Source organism: Rattus rattus, chromosome 5, assembly GCF_011064425.1.
Source record: "Rattus rattus isolate New Zealand chromosome 5, Rrattus_CSIRO_v1, whole genome shotgun sequence".
Taxonomy (NCBI): domain Eukaryota; kingdom Metazoa; phylum Chordata; class Mammalia; order Rodentia; family Muridae; genus Rattus; species Rattus rattus.
Genome location: NC_046158.1, coordinates 11,894,064 through 11,913,620, shown reverse-complemented (window position 1 = coordinate 11,913,620; position 19,557 = coordinate 11,894,064). Strand labels below are relative to the sequence as shown.

Here is a 19,557-nt window from a genome sequence, read left to right as displayed (position 1 = left end):
AGCCTGTAACAAGGCTGTAGCAACAGAGTTCCCAAAAGTCTAGGGAGATGCAGAGCTGCCTGCTTGGAAACTGTTCTCAGAGGCCTTGGCAGCCAGTGCTGAGATAGGGCCATCTACAGACACTAAATGTGTCTCCTTTTCCTGTCACCTAAGAGCAAATACAATGCTTGACTAGGCTCAAGCAGAGTGTGAAAATGTATGTTTCTCTCAAGAAAATGAAAGCCCAGTTTTCCTTTTTTTTTTTTTTCGGAGCTGGGGACCGAACTCAGGGCCTTGTGCTTGCTAGGCAAGGCCTCTACCACTAAGCTAAATCCCCAACCCCTAAAAGCCCAGTTTTATAGGTACTTTTTTTGTTTAAGAAAGGGTTTCACACTGTGTCCCAAACTGGTTTACAGTTTACTATGCTCACTTGAATAGCCTTGAACTTAAGGCTTCTTCCTCAACGAAGGGATGATAGGTGAAAACTACCACAGCTGTTTTCTGGATCTTCTTGGTCAACAAATACTTCCAAACTTCCCCCAGAAGCTGTGCAAAGGGCTGGGTCATAGGGCACATGGAAACAGGAAGTAAGCAACAATGTGGTTGGGAGATGGGTCCTGGCAGCAGCAGTGTATTGGGCCAAACAGAACTTTGTACTGAGAGATGAACTGTCCCTGTCTCTATCTCTGAGCCAGGCTCTGTATTGAGTAACATCATACAGCAAAGCCCCTCACAGAATAGTAGTTTGTGTGCTGAACTTGGGGAAAGATCAGCAGCAGCTTTACAAGGAAAGTTCCAGGCTAGGGCTGACCTAAGTGAGGTGAGCACTTTTAGCTCTGTGCTCTGAAGATAGGAGAGTCAGGGAAAAGCTGCAGGTCTTCCTCCTACCAACAGGACACATGGTAGCTGGCAGGCCATGCCACAGATCTTGCAAAACAACCTTTATTGAAACACCAGAGGTCATGGGGATGGGCCCTAAGGTTTTGGTTCTGGAGTCAAGATTCTTTCTTCAATATGCCTGGCCTGGGGCCCTAGTGGCTGAGGAGACAAAGTGAGGGGCCCCCACAGTACCTGGACTAGGACCGAGACATTCCTGGCAGCCCGAGGAGATACAGGAGCTTCAGAAAGAGGCTCCTCATGGAGCTGACCAGGAGCTCAAGGTCCCAATAACACATGTGAGTGCGGAGCTGGGAACACATCTTCCATTGGACTGTCCTGGGGCTTGTCTTGTCACTCAAGGCAGGTGGAGGTCAGAAATTGACACTCAGGGCACCAGAGATAAAAGACATCTGAGGCCATGGAGAACAAAGATGCTTTAGGACAGACATGTTGGGGACTGAGCAGCCATAGGCCACGGCTGAGACAGGGCTTGTCAGCTGTCTTTGCCTCCACTACTCTTCTGGTCTGAAGCCGTGGCTTTAGTCAGGTTCCCAGCTTCTCTTTTGAGTACACTAAGCAGAGTCTGAGAGCTCTCCAGGATCTGGGGCCAGAGAAATAGAAGGATGTTATTTCTCTGGTAAGAAGATTCCCACTGCCTCAGCCTCTGATAGTGGAGGATGGGAATCTCAGTCTGGCCATCTGTGCTGAGCCAACGGGTTATGGAGGATGGTGGGGGCAATAAAATTATCCTCCCTCCTGCACCTGTCCCAGAGCTCTTCCACCCTGCAAAGCCAGGCTGAGTTAGTTCAGACCCACCAACCATGGTACTCTGTCCAGCACACCACTGCTCACTCTCTTGGATCCCACAAACAGCCCACTGTCCGGCCTACAGCCTCTGAACCACAATGGGCCCTACCTAGCCTCAGATAGTAGTGAGGCACTGACAACGCATATCTGAGAGTCCCACCTTGAGGTAGGCGGCCTCTGTCTCCGCAATGGTCCGGTCAAACTCGTTGCGAGAGGCGATCTTGCGCGCCAGGTTCTCGTTGACGCGGGCCAATTTCTCCGTGAGCTGCCTCACCTCATTCTGTAGCCGCTGCTTTTCGTCCTCCTCCTGCTGGATCTGCCGGCACAGCTCCTCTCGTTTCTGACACAACTCTTCGATGCCTAGGGTGGGCGGGAAGACAGAGCTGTAAGTTGGGGCTCGTGAGCTTCGGACCCCGACCAGCACGACAGAGGGGAGGCCGCAGAGCGGAGCTCGTGAGGCATGTCGACGCAGCCTCCCGAGTGTGTGGGTTGGCCGGCCCCCGGCCCCGCGGCCTTCAGCGCCCGACGCTCACACTTGACCAACTCGTTGTTGTAGTTCTGCAGCGCCGCGCCCTGTTGGGTCATGGTCGGCACCGCGTCCGTAAGCCTCAACCGCCGCCTGCACCGCCAAGCCCGCGCCTGCGCACTGCCTACACAGCGCGCGAGAGCAAGCGAACGTCACGACTGCGCCACAGCCCGCGCTGCGTCATCACCGTGCGCTACGCTGGGCGGGTCTGTTTTGTGGACAGTGATGGAGGCCGAGGGTGTGGCGGTATCGGTGGCGGCGGCGGCGGCGGCGACGACGACAATTGTCGCCACCGATGACTGCGACTCTAGGCCTGGACAGGAGCTCGTGGTTGCCTGGAATACTGTGAGCACCGGTCTGGTGCCGCCGGCTGCGCTGGGGCTGGTGAGGCCGGGGAAAGGTTGGCGGGCCTGTGCAGAGTTGCCACGACTTTGTCCTTTAGGGAATCCATCCTTGGGTCCTCACAGCTCCCGTGCTCTGCCCGTAGTGGGCTTGCCTCCTTCCTCAGCTATCTGATTTGTTTGGTTTCCTGGCAGCCCTTCGGCTGCTGTTTTTTTCCACACCCCTCCTCTCCTTTTACCTCTATTCCGCCCCTCTGCTCACGGTTTTCCGTGCTCCAGGCATCTTCCCGGACCAGCGGTGCAGTTCCACCAAAGGAGGAAGAGCTTCGTGCAGCGGTAGAAGTTCTGAGGGCCCACGGTCTGCACTCTGTCTTGGAGGAGTGGTTCGTGGAAGTGCTGCAGAACGACCTTCAAGGCAACATTGCCACGGAGTTCTGGAATGCCATCTCCCTTCGCGAAAACTCTGTCGATGAACCCCAATGCCTTGTGCTGCTCCTGGATGCGTTCGGTCTGCTGGAAAGCCGCTTGGATCCCTATCTGCATAGCCTAGAACTCCTAGAGAAATGGACTCGTCTGGGCTTGCTGATGGGCGCTGGAGCTCAGGGTCTTCGGGAGAAAGTTCACACTATGTTGCGGGGAGTCCTGTTTTTTTCTACCCCTAGGACATTCCAGGAGATGGTCCAGCGCCTCTATGGTCGTTTCCTGAGAGTCTATATGCAGAGCAAGAGAAAAGGAGAAGGGGGGACAGATCCAGAACTAGAGGGAGAGCTGGACAGCCGGTATGCCCGCCGCAGGTACTACCGACTTTTGCAGAGCCCTCTGTGTGCAGGATGTGGCAGTGACAAGCAGCAGTGCTGGTGCCGGCAGGCCCTGGAGCAGTTCAACCAGCTCAGCCAGGTCCTGTAAGTACTGCTTCCTGGCCATGCCTCAGTTTCTTTTAAAAGATCTCTGAATAGAGCTAATAAACTGGATGGCGAGGTCTTTTTCGCCTATACTTGTGACCAGGGATTATTGTGTATCAAGTGTATGCTGTCCTGGACATAGGCCTAGGGTGTGTGTACAGTGTCTTTCTGGGAAGACCCCTTCGGGTAAAGGACACACGTGTTGTGGGTTCTCCATAAGCGGGGATCTCCTCCAGGCATAGGCTCAGTCTGCTGGAGCGGGTTAGCGCTGAGGCCGTGACCACCACCCTGCATCAGGTGACCCGGGAAAGGATGGAAGACCGCTGCCGAGGAGAGTATGAGCGCTCTTTCTTGCGTGAGTTCCACAAGGTGAGAATCTTCTCCTTGGTCTGTTTCCTGTTAAGGGCAACAATGGGGTTGGGGTAGACCTGATAGCAAACAGTGGAGTGGTGATGGTTGAGATTATCTTGCTGCCGTATAGAGGCCAATCCTGGACCCTGGTGACAAGGACAAATCTGATATGTACCAAATAGGTCTGTGCATTTAAAATAAAACCTTTAAATCCTGGGCCAGAGGTGGCTCCAAGGAGTTTCCTCAGGCAGGTGTGGCAAGACAGGTCTACCAGACCCTTTTCTTTCCACTGTCCTATAAAACATATGTTGACTTAACAGTTCCCTTCAGGATTAACCTATAACCAGTCTGGAGCTAGGCTGTCCTCGGTGAATGCCTCTTGTTGTCCATACTGTTGAGGTATGGTTTGTAATTCTTCTGTGGGGTTCCCAGCATTGTGAAGAAGCCAGGTTGAGCTCCATGCAGTCGTGCACCTTGTTTCTGCTTCAGTCCATACCTCCCACTCTTTGAGTGTCTGTCTGCTGCAGATGCATATTAGCCATGGTAGGGAATGATCAAAGTGGGTGTCCCCGCAGTGTTAGCCGTGTAGAGTCATGAACCTGGGAACTCCTGGGGCAGCTGCGTTGAGCCCTGGGCAGTGGAGTGTAGATCTGATACTTCTGGCCTCCATACACAGGTCGGGGCTCCACTAGCATCCTGCCGAAGCTGTGTGGTTGCTGAGTCAGAATGGAGCTTTTAAATGTTATTACACCTCATACTAATGATCTTTCACAGTGGATCGAGAGAGTGGTTGGTTGGCTTGGCAAAGTGTTCCTTCAGGACAACCCCAGCAGACCAACTTCTCCAGAAGCTGGGAACACACTGCGTCGTTGGCGCTGTCACGTACAGAGATTCTTCTACCGAATCTATGCCAGCCTACGTATTGAGGAGCTTTTCAGCATCATCCGAGGTTGGTCCTGCTTCTTACTTTGCAGGACCTACCTTTCCCAGTCATTTTCTTTGCCTTACCTGCTGCTGTTGGCAGGGTGATAAGCTGAGCAGAGTGGACTTAAGTATAACATGTAGGAAAATATAGTGTCAGGTTGTAGAGATGTCTCATCAGTTAAGATGGCTGATGCTCTGACAGAATACTCAGGTTGTTGTCAGCACCCGTGCGGCAGCTCACAGCCATCTGTAGCTCCAGTTCCAGGAGATCCAGACCCCTCTTCTGCCCTCCACTGGTACCAGGCATGCACATGGAGCCTATACATCTGGGCAGCAAACAGTCCCTGCAAGCAAATACTCACATGCATAAAGATTTTAATCTTAAAATTTAAGATTTGCAGCCGGCATTGGTGGCACACACCTTTAATCCCAGCACACGGGAGGCAGAGGCAGGCAGATGGTTCTCTGTGAATTCAAGGCTGGCATGGTCTACAGATTGAGTTCCAGGATAGCCAGGGCTACACAGAGAAACCCTGTGGTCTCAAAAATCAGGAGGGGGAAAAAGAAGATTTGAAGGCATTTTTACTAATTGCATTGCAAGAGTCGTTTGGCAACATTTTATTTCCATTTTCCCAAGAACTAGTACAACTTGGGACAGTTCAGCTATCTACCATGGAAGGGAAGACTGTTGTGTGAGTCAAAGCAGCTGTTGGAGCTTTAAGTGTCACTGCACCTCACACTAATGTACTAATGATCCACAGTGGGTGGAGAGAGTACTTGGTTGGCCTGGCAAAGTGTCCCTTCAGTGAAGCAGTCACATGTGCTTCTGGGTAGATGAGCCATCTCTAGTCAGATTGGCCTCCAGTGACAGTGACAGTAGAATGTTTGGTACCTGATGGATGGTTCTTGTCTGAGCCCTGCCAGGTTGTGTTGCTTGTGCTGTGTGTATCCTTTAGTGCTTATCACCCCTTCACTTACCTATCCCCATGGCACCTTCTGTTTCAGACTTCCCAGACTCTCGGCCAGCCATTGAGGACCTTAAGTACTGCTTGGAGAGGACGGATCAGAGGCAGCAGCTCCTTGTGTCCCTCAAAGTGGCCCTAGAGACTCGACTCCTCCACCCAGGTATTGTGTGGCCACTGTGGCCTGACCATTCAGATAGCCCTCAGGGTTCACATACAGTTCCCAGCCCTGAATTTGTAGTCCTGAGAGAGGAGCATGTTATTAAGCAGGGAGAGCTGGGCTAACCCTGAGCTTTATGTGTCTTTGGAGGAAGTCAGAGCATGATTTGGTCTGGGATTGGTTTGTGATCTTTCTGGAATAGGCTGCTTCTTAAGGGCAAAGTTTCTATACTAATCTCAGAAGGTTGCAGTTCATCATAAAAAGCCTTTTTTTTTTTTTTTTTTTTTATGTAGACGAGACTGGCCTTAAACTCACTGCCTTTCTCTGCTTCCCAATAGCTGGGATTAAAGGAGTACACCACCACATCTGGCTTACTAAAGACTCTTGGGTCTAAGTTGGTAATCAAACATTCAAAATTTACTGCAGTAAAGAGCACTGACTGGTCTTCCAGAGGTCTTGAGTTCAAATCCCAGCAACCACATGGTGGCTCACAACCATCTGTAATGGGATCTGATGCCCTCTTCTAGTGTGTCTGAAGACCTGGACTCACATAAAACAAATAAATCTTAAAAAACAAAACAAGGGGTTGGGGATTTAGCTCAGTGGTAGAGCGCTTGCCTAGCAAGCGCAAGGCCCTGGGTTCGGTCCCCAGCTCCGAAAAAAAGAAAAAAAAAAAAAAAATAACAACAAAACAAAACGAGCCTGTAGGGGACATTCTAAACTCAAACCGTAACAGACTGCGTCTGTAAACACTCCAGAGACTGCGTCTGTAAATGGAATGAGTAGGGCAGAGGCAAGAAGGTAACTCACTGCCGTCGGCTTGAATGAGATCCATGGTGACCGTCAGATACCCAGCCACATGGCCAGCTGCCCATTCAGGTGTTGGCGTTCAGGAGACTGCTGTCCAAGCCGTTGTGTGATCTCTTGCTCTTATCTCTAGGTGTCAACACGTGTGACATCATCACTCTCTACATTTCTGCCATCAAGGCATTACGTGTGCTAGATCCCTCTATGGTCATCCTGGAGGTGGCCTGTGAGCCCATCCGTCGCTACCTGAGGTGAGTGCCACTGGCATTTGGCACTTTGTGCTGACTGCTGGTGTTTGCAGAACCAGAGCAACAGTCAGTCCTGAGTGTCAAAAGATGAGGCTCTGCCTGGGCAGGGCTGGATTGGCTCAGGGTAGGGCCCCGCCCTTTTCCTTTTGCTAGTGTTAAGGTGGTTGTCCGCCCCACTATACAGAGTTGCGCTGTGTGTATATGTATGTATAAAGAGTGCTCTGGTGGATTCCTTGGCAAAGCTGGTCCTTAAGCCCTTCTTGGTAGCTCAACCCCTGCTTTTTCGGAGTACTACTTTTATTTTTATGACTCGGGATGGGCATGCTTTTAGCACTTGCTAGTTGGCACTGGCCACACTAGCATGGGCTGTAGCAGGTGTCATGATGCCCATGCACATTGTCGGGACAGCAGCATTCAATCCTGGCAGGACACGGGAGGACACAGTACGGCAGATTGTGGCTGGGCTAACCGGGGACTCGGATGGGACTGGGGACTTGGCTGTTGAGCTGTCTAAGACTGACCCGGCCTGCCTGGAGACCGGCCAGGACAGTGAAGATGACTCTGGCGAGCCCGAGGACTGGGTCCCTGACCCTGTGGATGCTGATCCAGGTCAGTGCCTATTGGCCTCACCCGGCCTTTTCCTGGGTTTCTTCAGTGGTCTCTTGGGTTCTGGTTATGGATGTTGCTACCCAACCCTGATTATATCAGAGGCAGCCATTGCCTCAAACTTGGGGTGCGTGTGTGAGAGGTCAGGGCCATGCGTAACACTAGCTGATTTGTTATATGTACCTCACTGGCTACCTTAGCTAGCTATAGAAGGTGCCTTTGTGGGTTATACCTGAGAGACCAGGTTCATAGGAAGTCTGCATACCCCACTCTGCTGTGATTTGATCCTGATTCTCATGTATTAAGGTGGCATTCTCTGCCCAGGTCCCATCTTTTGCTTGACCATACTCTGCTGGGTTATCATGGGCTGTGGATTCTTTGTCCTGCTGAGGTCTTAGCATGAACACAGCATCTTCAACCTTTTAGAGGAAAACCTTTGTTCTCTTCCTATGGCTGACTGAGGATCCTTGTGAAACAGGAGGCACTGTTTATCAGAACAGTTGCCTTAGGAACCAACCCCAGCTCTGCTGGGAGACATTAACCCCAGCTGCCTGGGGCATTTAGAGCAAGCCCCCCGCCCCCCGACTGTGCAAGACTGCTGTATCCAGCAGGTGAACTCTGAGGTGTCACTGTCCTTGTCAAAGTGCAGTGGTACACATTAGCTCCTCTGTACTGTGCAGCAAAGTCGAGTTCCAAGCGACGCTCTTCAGACATCATCAGCCTGCTGGTCAGCATCTATGGCAGCAAAGACCTGTTTATCAATGAGTACCGCTCCCTCCTGGCTGATCGCCTCCTCCACCAGTTCAGCTTCAGTCCAGAGAGGTAAGGCAAGGAACTGGTTGACCTCCAGGGGGTGCTGAGGCCTAAGCCTTCACTTGGAGGAAAACACATGACTAATACTGACTGCCCCTATTGGCCAAGAGTTGTAGGGATAATTAATCTCTATTGGGGCTTTCTACCCAGTCTTATATCATTCAGTTCTTCTGTTCCCAGATAAAAGAGATTTTATCTATCCAAAACACTAGAGCTGGGCAGATATCAACTCTGTAAGCTATTATGTCTACTTTCTTATTAATAATTCTGAGTTAAACTTGTTGTGTTTCATCTGGGACACTCAACTGTTGGCCAGCTCTCACAGCCATGGTATCTTCTCTCCAACTGCTTTTCTCTTTCTTCCTTGCGGTCCTGCCTCATACCCCAAGCCAAGGAACTGAAACCTTGTCTACCTCTCTTCTGCCCAGCTACAGGCTGTAGGCATCTTTTAATAGTTTTAAATTAAGGAGCAAGGCTACACATATCATCACTTGGTGTACATGAGGATCTCCTCATCCCTGAGACAACCAGACTTTGGGTGGGTGGGTGGGGGCAGCAATTATCATTACAATACATAACAAAGACCAAACCTCAACAGCCAGAATGACCAAACTTTGGCCCTAGTCTTGTGCTTCCTGCTTTCCCTTCAGCCCAGTGTTTCCTGAGCAGGTGGGTTGTCTGGTCCAGCTGTCTGCTTAGGGTATCAGTTGAAATGGAGTCACATTGCAGCCCCTCACAGAAACTTGTCCTTGCAGGGAGATTCGTAATGTGGAGCTGTTGAAGCTGCGCTTTGGAGAAGCCCCCATGCACTTCTGTGAGGTCATGCTCAAGGTAAATACCCAGGACTGCCCCGAGAGTTGTGCCTACCATCACCATTGAGCCCAGGCCGTTGATGAGGTATCCTTTCTTAGGACATGGCAGATTCCCGCCGCATCAATGCCAATATCCGTGAGGAGGATGAGAAGCGGCCTGTGGAAGAACAGCCACCATTTGGGGTCTATGCCGTCATATTGTCCAGTGAATTTTGGCCTCCCTTCAAAGATGAGAAGCTGGAGGTCCCTGAGGACATCAGGGCAGCCCTGGATGTTTACTGCAAGAAGTATGAGAAACTGAAGGTACAGCCAGTAGGCCTCTGGTCAGACCATCAGACCCCACATAGAATTAGCCCATGTCCAGGTAGCACAGCTGAGCCCTAATGGTGTAGAGGTTAGAGTTCAGAGAGTGGTATGGCCAAGTTCAAGGATCCTTCCTGAGCTGGTGTCAGTTATGACATGGGAGGCAAGAGTCTGACGCAGGTGGGGCAAGCGTCCTTCTCTGGGTCGTACATAAATGTGGGGCCAGCCTTGTCGGGTCAGGCTGGACACTGACACGCCTCAGGCAGGTGTGCCATGGGGGCATCTGCAGCATCTTGTTCCTGATGAGCACAGTGCTGAGGCTCGTGCTTCTTCCTGGGATCAGAAGACCTTATGTGGCTTCATGCTAAGGATCTGTGCCCCTGGATGAGTCCCTTTGAGTACTTGAGGGGCAACAAAATTGGACCCAGATGGAAGGCCCTGGCTGGAGAAATTAAAGAAGGGGAGTGTCTGTGTCAGTAGCCGTGAGAACCTTGCTGCCTGGCTGAGTTTCTGAAAGAGTCTAAATATGGTCTTTGGCCTTTACTGACACTGGTCACCAGTATGTCCTGTTTTGGTTGAGTACCACAGCCCTACCACTTCCTGGTTGAGGACATCTGAGTGGCCAGTCCTGTGTACTCAGTGTCCTCTCCTACTGTTCCTCTGACCTATTTTGTTAGTATGAGGTCCTCGTTGGCTTTGCTAAGTTTTTGCCCTGGGTCCCAGACATGACTTAGATGCGTCTTGTTGATCAGATCCAAAGAGTTAGGATGGCCATACACTAGTGTGACTCAATTTTGGTGGTACTAGAATGGCTCTGGTAAACCCTAGGGCTGTGCTGAGAGGTCAAGCCTGTGGCCACAATAAAGTTATCTTTCACCAGCCAAGTTCCTAAAGGATCTGGCTGGGTCTGTGGGTGACTGACTGTGCAGCCCATGTATTGTGATGTATTGTGACCCTTTTTCAGGTCATGGCTTTAGAACCAGTGTTAGGATAGCTAAACTGGATGAAACCAGGGGAAGCCATTGATACTGCCTGTTTCTCTATCTGTAGAGTGAGTTTATTGGTATACTTCTCCCTTAAGAGCTACAGGGGTCCCAGAGGGTCTCAGGCCATCAGTTTTGCCACTAGGTCAGAGGTATCAGTGTCCTGGGTGTCCTTATGACATACTGCAGACACAGGTTTGCCAGATTAGAGCTGTATTGCTGAGTTGTGATGCCCCAGGATGCTCTCGCAGGAGCCCTAGCAGACCTAAGTAAATGGACTTTTTGTTTGTTTGTTTTGATTTTGTTTTTCGAGATAGGGTTTCTTTGTATAATCCTGGCTGTCCTGGAACTCACTCTGTAGACCAGGCTGGCCGCCAACTCAGAGATCCGCCTGCCTCTGCCTCCCGAGTGCTGGGATTAAAGGTGTGCACCACCCTTGCCCAGGTGGTAAATACATGTCTTTATGTCCAGGTTTTCTCTGTCTGTTCCTCTCTTCTTAGGATACCATTTATAATCAGATTAAGGACCAATTCTACTGCAGGACAACCTTATTTTAGCAGATTACTTATTTAATGACTCTGTTTCCAAATAAGGCCACATTTGGAGATAGGACTTACAGTGTCACTGGAGAGTCAGTGTCCTGGGCTTTACTTACTATCTCTTTGAAGAGATACAGTTTGACCCATGGCAGTCTGTAGTTTCTAAAATTACTACTCTTCCCAGGAGCAAATTAGCCAATACCAGTATCTCCCAAGTAGCATCCCAACTGATGCTAACCACTTCAGCATCAGTTCTTAAAGTCTCTTCTAGTCCAGGGGGGCAGCACATGTCTATGATCCTAGCACTCAGGAGACTAAAGTAGTAGGACAGCAGGTTTCATCTCCAGCTTGACGCTGTGACATGGTTTTGATCAGAGTCCATTGTTCAAACGAGCCTAGGTCAGAAATGGGCATTCCCAAAGGAACCTAGAAGGATCATGAGTCGAAAGCAAATCTGAAACCCAGTAGGCAGAGTTCACAGTCTGGCCCCGTGTGTCCTCTCCCGTGCTGCTGTCACTTCATTCAGACGGTCAGCACTGCTGCTGGCATAACATTCAAAACCTTGGTGCTTTCCATGAAGTGTGCAGTATCCAATTTATCAAGTAACGGCGTGGTCCTGAGCTGGTGACGCCTGTCCTCCCAGCCTTGGAAGGTGGGCACAGCAGCAGCACTCCTAGTTTGAAGCTAGCTTGCTGTACATAGCAGGTTTCAAGGCAACTAGGGCTACAGAGTAAGGTCCTGTCTTTAAAAACAGGAAAAGGGGTTGGGGATTTAGCTCAGCGGTAGAGCGCTTGCCTAGGAAGCGCAAGGCCCTGGGTTCGGTCCCCAGCTCCGGAAAAAAAAAGAAAAAAAAAAAAAAAAAAAAAAAAAAAAAAACAGGAAAAGAAAGGGAAGCGGTATCTTCCTGGCCGTGCTGTGTGTTCTAGTGGATCTACAGGTTATAAGTCACACTCATCTCAGCCAACTTCTGGCCAGAGCCTGGTGGTTTTCTGCCAGCTTCCCCCAGCGTCTAGTTTGTTCCTCACTTCGATCTGCGCTCTCACCAGAAGGTCCTCTTAATGTCCTCATCTCTACCAACATTATTCTCCACAGTCTGTGCAGTAACTCTCTCTTCTGAACCTTCACCAGCATCATCTCACCTGCCATATTGTTACAGTCCATTGGCTGTAACAGATCTAGGCTTTAACTTTCATGTGTTTCCCCAATGTACAAACAACTGTATTTCAGGTATTTTTATAGCAGTTTTCCTCCCTCTCTAGAACATTTTTTTTTTTTTTTTTTTGAGACAGGACTTCTCTGTTTAGCCATGGCTATCCTGGAACTAACTCTGTAGACCAGGCTGGCCTCAAACTTAACAGAGATCCTCCTACCTCTGCCTCACAAGTGCTGGGATTAAAGGCATGCATCATCCATACTGCAGAATCTTCATTTATTATGACTTCTTTAACAAAATGTCACAGGCCGAGTGGTATTAAACAAGAGAAAAATATTGTTTTAGTTCTGGGAAGTAGAAGTCCAGTGTCAGGGTGGGCAGGCCCGTGCTCCTCCTGATGCCTCTAGGAAACTTGCCCAGCTTTTGGTATATCAGCATGCCGTATGCCTTTCATAACCGCTCTCTTCTGTGCTTTAAGACCTACCGTACTGCACTGTGACCTCTTTTTAACTAATTACATCTACACTAACTCTCTTTGCAAATAAATAGCTCATGGTCCGAGGTACTGAGACATGAGAGGGACACAACTTATCAGCAGTGTTCATTGTTATATCATGGTTGTTCCGGAACTGGGGACTGGAACCAGGTCTCCTGGTCTGGCTGCTGACTACATGCCTGCCAGGGATGGCCCTGGTACAGGTCATTGGTGCAAGAACCATTCCTTGCTGGGTAGCCTGGTATAGAAGCCTATGCCTTGTTCATCTGGACCTGCCTGGAACCCACTGGACTGTTCTTGATGATTCCTGCCCAGGCTATGCGGACACTCAGTTGGAAGCATACCCTGGGCCTGGTGACGATGGACGTGGAGCTGGCTGACCGCACCCTGTCTGTTGCGGTCACCCCAGTGCAGGCAGTGGTCTTGCTGTATTTCCAGGACCAAGGTGAGTCCCTAGAACCCCATCTGGTCTGCCTTGAGCACACTACCTTGGGGCTAGTGCTAGACACTGCTGTCTGATAAGCTGTAAGGTGACATACTGACCCCCACCCCCTCCAGAATTTAGGGGTAGCAACCATTCTTTTTACCTGTGAGTAACAGTTACAGGACAATGCACATGCATCTGGGGGTCCAACTGGCTAACAGCTATTGGAGCAGGCATATCTCCAGGGTACCCTGCATCCTGTGACTCTGCACACAGCCAGCTGGACCCTGGAGGAGCTGAGCAAGGTGGTGAAGATGCCCGTGGCACTCCTACGAAGACGCATGTCAGTGTGGCTGCAGCAGGGTGTGCTGCGGGAGGAGCCTCCCGGCACTTTCTCTGTCATTGAGGAAGAGCGGCCTCAGGATAGGGACAACATGGTGCTGATTGACAGTGATGATGAGAGTGACTCGGGCATGGCCTCCCAGGCTGACCAGAAGGAAGAGGAGTTACTGGTACGTTGGCCATTTCCACATTGGGCTGGGGTGGGCCAAGTAAGTGGCCAACTAACGAGGTCTGGCTTCTGTTCCTAGCTCTTTTGGACATACATCCAGGCCATGTTGACCAACCTAGAGAGCCTCTCTCTGGAGCGCATCTACAGCATGCTCCGAATGTTTGTAATGACTGGCCCTGCACTGGCTGAGATTGACCTGCAGGAACTGCAGGGCTACTTGCAGAAGAAGGTCCGAGACCAGCAGCTCATCTACTCTGCAGGTGTCTACCGCCTGCCCAAGAACTGCAACTGATGTTCCCCTTCCAGGCTCTGACCTGCAGCATTCATGCCTGTGCAACCCCTGGATGGACAGCTAGGGTACCTTCTGTCCCCATGTTCCTGTGCCCAGCCCCTGCCTGTTCCCTCCTAACACCTAAAGAACAAATTAAAGCATATTAGCTCATCCTTTCGTGTATTTTGTTAGGCCCCATGAATACAAACAGGTTTGTCCTCTATAGCCACCCTACTATAACCCTATAGGGCCTGGATTCCCAGCAGCAGGTAATGGAACCACCCAAGAAGCCAGGCTTACCTCAGCCTGAGCTTGTGTGTTTGGGCAATAGATTCCCCTAAAGCTATGTTCTTTGCCTGCCCTAGACATATGCTGGGGCCTGTTTCAGCAAGAGTGAGTGGGGTTGGCAGCTCAGAGTCTCCTGAGTCAACTTTGGCCCCATCCTGCCTTTGTGGCCTTTAAAAGGAATTCTTGGGCCTTCACTATGTGGAGTCAATGTAAGGCTTTGTGCTGTTAGAACATTTATACTTGATCAGATCCTCAGGCGAGGCAACCTGAGTCAAGTGCACTCCTATGTCAAGGGCTGCCTAAGGCCAGATGCTAGTGACCAGGGATTATCAGACCTCTGTCCTCTTTTCTCTACCGGCCATCCTGCTTGGAGCTTATAAGTATGAACTCAGATTCTCTCATGTCCCCTGGAGCTCCCGTCAGAAGTATAGGATGAGGGCAGGGGCGAGACTGATACCCGGGGTATAATAATCCTCTCCCCCAGGTTAAGGCTCAACCACTCTTACAGGCAAGGCTGTCCAGACACCTGTTGAGGACACATTGACCCTGCCCTCAACCTTAGACAACAGAATCTGGTAGAACAGTGTGGGCTTCTGTGTCCCTGTCCCAGAACAGCTGTTTTCAGTCAGGAAATACTGACCTGAGGAAACAAAAGCCCTTTGGAATCATTGTTTACACAGTCAGCTCCTGCCCAAGGTGGGTTCCAGGCCACAAGCCACACCAGTTTGAGCTTTGCCACTACCCCAATCCCTTCCCAGTCCCCTCAAGCCCAGTCTGCTACAAAACCACCACCTCTGAAGGGGACCCTTCAAAGGTCCCATTTCACTCTTCCTGTTCTAGAGTGATCGTCGTACCTCAGATTTTAAAGGGTAGAGGCAGGTAGGTATTAGGCATACAACCTTGGTCATAGCCCAAGAGTTCCCAGAAATCTAGGAAGCCTTGCTCACAAGTACTTCAGAAATGAGGTGCTCTCCTCAGACTCCTAGTCCTGAGACCCTGCTTCCTACCCCACTTAAGTGCCATTGATGCAAGAACTGCTTCTCTGAGTTGTGGCAGCAGAGGCCCTGCAGGTCCCTCCACCCAGTGTTCCTATCTGGTTCACACCACCAGGCCACAGACGGGCGTGTCTTTGTCCTAACCAGGATATAAACTTGCTGGGCTGGCTTGGCAGGGTGACAGTGCCAGCCCTGGGCCTCAGGCACACCTTCTGTTCTACATTCCTTTGGACTAAGTTTGTGGATGTGTCCTAAAGACCAGAGAAGTCTTGGTTCTCAACGTCATCCAACCAATTCAAAGCCCATGTTTCTTGAAGACCAGCCCTGGGGGGTACCTGTGTTACCTGTGAATCCACTGGATTCCCACTGTTCCCTTCCTGGCTCCCTGTTGGCTCCAGCTGGCAGGAGGCGGGGCTCAGTCAGCTGCAGGGCTGACATTTCCTCCTCCTGCCCTTAGTTTGCTTGGCATAAAGAGTGGCAGCAAGGTGGGGCTGTTCTGCTTCCCAGCCCAGGGCACCAACACCAAGTTCAGTACAGAGATGTAGGTTAACCCTGACCATGCTAGCCTCTAGGCAAACTCGCTTCCTTGGGCAGTGACTGTCTGATCCCTAAGGCAACAGACCCTCCCAGCACTGAGCTCTGACTAACAACACTGCATGTGCGAGGCAGAGAGTGCAGTCAGTTCTGAGCCATCTGCTCTTTTGGGGGCGGGGGGGGGGTGTTCTGAGGAGATGGTGAGGTATCCTGCTCAGGCAAATGTAGCCAGTGACTCCTATCCCAGTGGATGATCAAGGATTCCTTAGGACACTAGTAGTCCTCTAACCTGGGCTTTAAAGGCTATCTGAGCTCAGTTCTCCAAAGCCATCAAGAAGGGCAAATAGATACATAGACCTACCCCCTGCCTCTTCATCCTGCTTGCCTCACCCTGGGGATGGGTTTATTAGCAGGGAGTTAGGTAGAACTCTGACTCCACTTAGAGATCTGCAGTCCTGATGTTAAAAAGCAAACTGAGACCATGGTCCTTAACACCAGATGGACAGCAAAGTAGGTTCCTCACCCACTTAATTAGAAGTTCTATAAGTCCTTAAAGCTGAAGCTCTAATATCCCCTGACTCAGACCTAGCCAGAGCTTGCTAGCCCTGAGCCCTTTACCTGCTCCATCCAGGGCTTTCTGCCCTGGACTCCTGGAATTCCAGCATCTGAGTATGAATGAAGTTCAAGTCAGCCTGAGTGCTCTGAGGCCCTGCCCCCACACCCTCTGCCTCACAGCCCCACTGTGAGGTCAGCACCTTCCAGTGAGTTCCATCTAGAGGTGTGTGGTGGGGCTGGGGGCTGGACATGGACTCCTGCCCAGCTGGCCCCCTTGGCCTGATATGTCTGTCCCTTGTGCTCATACCTGCTTCAGGTGCCTCCTCCCAGTAGCCCTCCAGCCAGAGCCCCTCCCCTTTTCCAGGCAGGGCAAACCATTTGTGTCCTTCTGAGGGTCACAGGGTGGGGTGGGAGGTGGACCTGAGGGTCCTCCACAGGCAGGTGACTAGCCCCTGGTCTTGTGGCCTTGTTTCTGCAGCTGGAACCTACTGTGAATGCAGCCTCGGTCTCAGCCGTGAGGCCCTTATTGCCCTCATTGTGGTGCTGGCTGGTATCAGTGCCAGCTGCTTCTGTGCCCTCGTTGTTGTGGCGCTTGGTGTCTTTCGGGCCAAGGAGTGCGTGAGCTTTGGATTGGGCACAGTGGGAGTGAGGCTTTAATTCTGGCCCCAGGCTGTTAGTCATGCTTTGAGGGGCCTCTTCCTAGGGTGGTATGTCATGAGAGGCTGGGGATAGTGTTTTCCAAGGTGCGTGTTGGGTATGAGGGTTGTAGGAAGATGTTGCAGGGGACTTCCAGACGTAAGAATGAGCATTTCTCCAAAGATCACACCTGCCTTTGTCCCCCTCAGTGACACGTGCCCTGGACACTCGGAAAACAGGTAAGTGTGTCAGAGGAAGTCTCAGAGGTGAGCTGTGTCCCCTCTCCGCCCCCTCCTGGAAGTGCAGCTCACAGTTTTATTGAGAGCAACGTCCTCATGGGCTGTTCGCCCCTGGGTGACCAAGGCCTTGTTGGACCATGCTGATGTCCATCATGCAGGTTGGAGGAGCCCTATGGGGTCCAGGAAGATCAAATAGACCTGCACACGGTGCACGTGGAGTCCCACCTCATGGACCCTGATCTGGAGGTATCCATGATGCAGTCCTTGGAGAACCATACCCTCACGGCCATGACTGCTCCTCTACAGCCCCTCCCCCCTCCCCCTCCCCCCCACCTCCAGTGTAGTGGAGAGCAGCTAGGCTGGAGAATTAAACAGTATTTAGTGATTATGTGCTGTCCTTCTTGCAGGTCCCTCATGAGGTAATGTTTGTGCATGAATCATGGTGGTTGTCTCCACCCTGGGTTACTGAGCCATACCTTTGGGGTTTCTAGCTCCTAGCCCAGCTGGCCGGTTCAGCTCTTTCCTGCATTTGCCTACTATTGATCTTAAAGAGATGACTGATCCTGGACCCTCCTACCTTCCCAGATTCCCCAAGATAGGCCCTGTAAGCTGGCAAACCAAAAGGGAACTGCAGTGGCCAGCCCTTTCCGCTGACACTGTCCTCAGGAGCTCCAAGCTGGAGAGGGTTGCGACATCTTTCCTATACTCCCTCTTTTGCCTTAGATGTGTCGTCCTTCCTACACTCCCAGGTCTTTCCCTCTGTGGTTAGGCTCCATCACGTGTTTATGCTTTCACCGATCCTCTGCCAAGAGCCCGGTATTCTTTTAGGATCTGTGGGGGTCCTTTTGCCGAATAGGAATAGAAATTGTGACTGGGGTATGGAGCAAGGCACTGCATGCTGCATTCTATGATGCAGAACTGGTGGCTTTGATCCTGCTTTTTAGGTCTCTGTGGGGAGGCCGATGGTCTCATCAGCTCTATACCGGGCTCAAGGCCAAGCCAAGACTGGAGCTCTGGACAGGTGGTTGGCAGTACTGGGCATTGGCTCTGTGCCTGGCCCCCGCCCAAGTTGAGGAACCAGCAGTGGGACAGAAACTGTTGTGCTAGGGCGGGAGAGTTAATACTTGTGCAGGTGAGGCAGGGACAAGCTCTGGGTCACCTGAACTCCGAAGCCACACAGGGATCAAGGTCCCCTCCTGTTCTCGAGCTGCCTCCATGAGGGGTTATTTTTTCTCGCGGTTTCCGCCGCAACTCTCTCTGCTGCTGCTGCTGCTGTTGTCGTGGAGACGAGTCTGGACCCAAGAGCACATTGGAACTGACCCTTCCAAATCCCCCGTGGCCTCCGTATGCCCCGAGGCATGTTCATGTTCACCAGGAGGCAAGGCCAATTGCTCCGCGCTGGCGCTGCCCGCGGTACCGGCGGGCCTGAGCTGGCAAGTACGCTCACTGCTGCTGGATCGCAATCGAGTGAGCACACTACCTCCAGGTGCCTTCGCCGATGCAGGCGCACTGCTATACCTAGACCTGCGGGAGAACCGGCTTCGGTCGGTGCACGCGCGAGCTTTCTGGGGTCTGGGAGTGTTGCAACGGCTGGACCTGAGTTCCAACCAGCTGGAAACTCTGTCTCCTGGCACCTTCACGCCGCTGCGAGCGCTGAGTTTCCTCTCCCTAGCGGGTAACCGGCTGGCACTCCTGGAGTCCTCGATCCTGGGCCCGCTCCCTTTACTGCGGGTGCTCAGCCTGCAGGACAATTCACTATCGGCACTCGAGGCGGGTTTGCTGAATAGCTTGCCTGCCCTCGACGTGTTGCGCTTGCATGGCAACCCCTGGGCGTGCAGCTGCGCGCTGCGCCCGCTTTGCACCTGGCTGCGTAAGCACCCGCGTCCCACTTCAGGTGAGCCATCTGGGGCACGGGGCGGATGATGTTTGTTGCCACTGCTGCCATCTGACGCCGCTCCTGTGTCCCGCAGAAACTGAGACCCTGCTCTGTGTGTCTCCAAAACTTCAAACGCTCAACCTACTGACAGACTTTCCGGACAACGCCTTCAAACAGTGCACGCAGTCACTCGCTGCGCGAGACCTGGCGGTGGTCTATGCTCTCGGGCCGGCCTCCTTCCTTGCCAGTTTAGCCATCTGCCTGGCATTGGGCTCCGTACTCACTGCTTGTGGTGCACGGCGCCGGCGCCGCCGCACCACAGTGCGCCACTTAATAAGGAGACAGCCAGACCCCGAGGGCCCAGCCTCCCTGGAGGATGTTGGGAGCCCTACAACAACAGCTATCCAAGCCTAAGGGTTCCGCTGTTGTTTCTAGCGCTCCTGTAGTATCCCGCACTTTGAAAACTGTTCCCAAATCCCCGATCCTCCCTTCACATTCCCTGTAGGCGTCAACAATAGACAAAACCCGGAAATTTTCTGACATTCCTTTAGGCATCACCACTGAATACCGGGATTAGGGGTGGCTGTGCGCGCCCGGTGTCCCTGGGGCAGAGGGGCAGCGCGCCGCTGCGCACCGG

The 19,557-nt window shown here is 51.9% G+C and overlaps 4 protein-coding genes across 4 annotated transcripts; 3 read left to right on the top strand and 1 right to left on the bottom strand.

Moving 5' to 3' along the window:
* Positions 1 to 903: 903 nt before the first annotated feature.
* Ssna1 (SS nuclear autoantigen 1) lies at positions 904 to 2,351 on the bottom strand. The gene is made up of 3 exons (XM_032903122.1): positions 2,199 to 2,351; positions 1,826 to 2,025; positions 904 to 1,459 (listed from the first exon to the last, which is right to left on the bottom strand). Exons 1-3 carry the CDS (start codon positions 2,248 to 2,250, stop codon positions 1,352 to 1,354), a joined length of 360 nt encoding a protein of 119 aa, XP_032759013.1. The 5' UTR covers positions 2,251 to 2,351; the 3' UTR covers positions 904 to 1,351.
* A 32-nt stretch (positions 2,352 to 2,383) lies between these two features.
* Anapc2 (anaphase promoting complex subunit 2) lies at positions 2,384 to 13,969 on the top strand. Its single transcript, XM_032903121.1, has 13 exons — positions 2,384 to 2,575; positions 2,812 to 3,434; positions 3,671 to 3,803; positions 4,560 to 4,734; positions 5,715 to 5,834; positions 6,772 to 6,889; positions 7,314 to 7,495; positions 8,173 to 8,314; positions 9,061 to 9,136; positions 9,217 to 9,420; positions 12,907 to 13,036; positions 13,292 to 13,527; positions 13,606 to 13,969. The coding sequence occupies exons 1-13, from the start codon at positions 2,417 to 2,419 to the stop codon at positions 13,816 to 13,818; spliced, it is 2,511 nt and encodes an 836-aa protein (XP_032759012.1). The 5' UTR covers positions 2,384 to 2,416; the 3' UTR covers positions 13,819 to 13,969.
* A 2,449-nt stretch (positions 13,970 to 16,418) lies between these two features.
* Tmem210 (transmembrane protein 210) lies at positions 16,419 to 17,467 on the top strand. The gene is made up of 4 exons (XM_032901824.1): positions 16,419 to 16,485; positions 16,648 to 16,783; positions 17,015 to 17,044; positions 17,203 to 17,467. Exons 1-4 carry the CDS (start codon positions 16,419 to 16,421, stop codon positions 17,465 to 17,467), a joined length of 498 nt encoding a protein of 165 aa, XP_032757715.1.
* Positions 17,468 to 17,810: 343 nt separating this feature from the next.
* On the top strand, positions 17,811 to 19,465 carry Lrrc26 (leucine rich repeat containing 26). Its single transcript, XM_032903120.1, has 2 exons — positions 17,811 to 18,938; positions 19,015 to 19,465. The coding sequence occupies exons 1-2, from the start codon at positions 18,260 to 18,262 to the stop codon at positions 19,332 to 19,334; spliced, it is 999 nt and encodes a 332-aa protein (XP_032759011.1). The 5' UTR covers positions 17,811 to 18,259; the 3' UTR covers positions 19,335 to 19,465.
* The last annotated feature ends 92 nt before the right edge of the window (positions 19,466 to 19,557 follow it).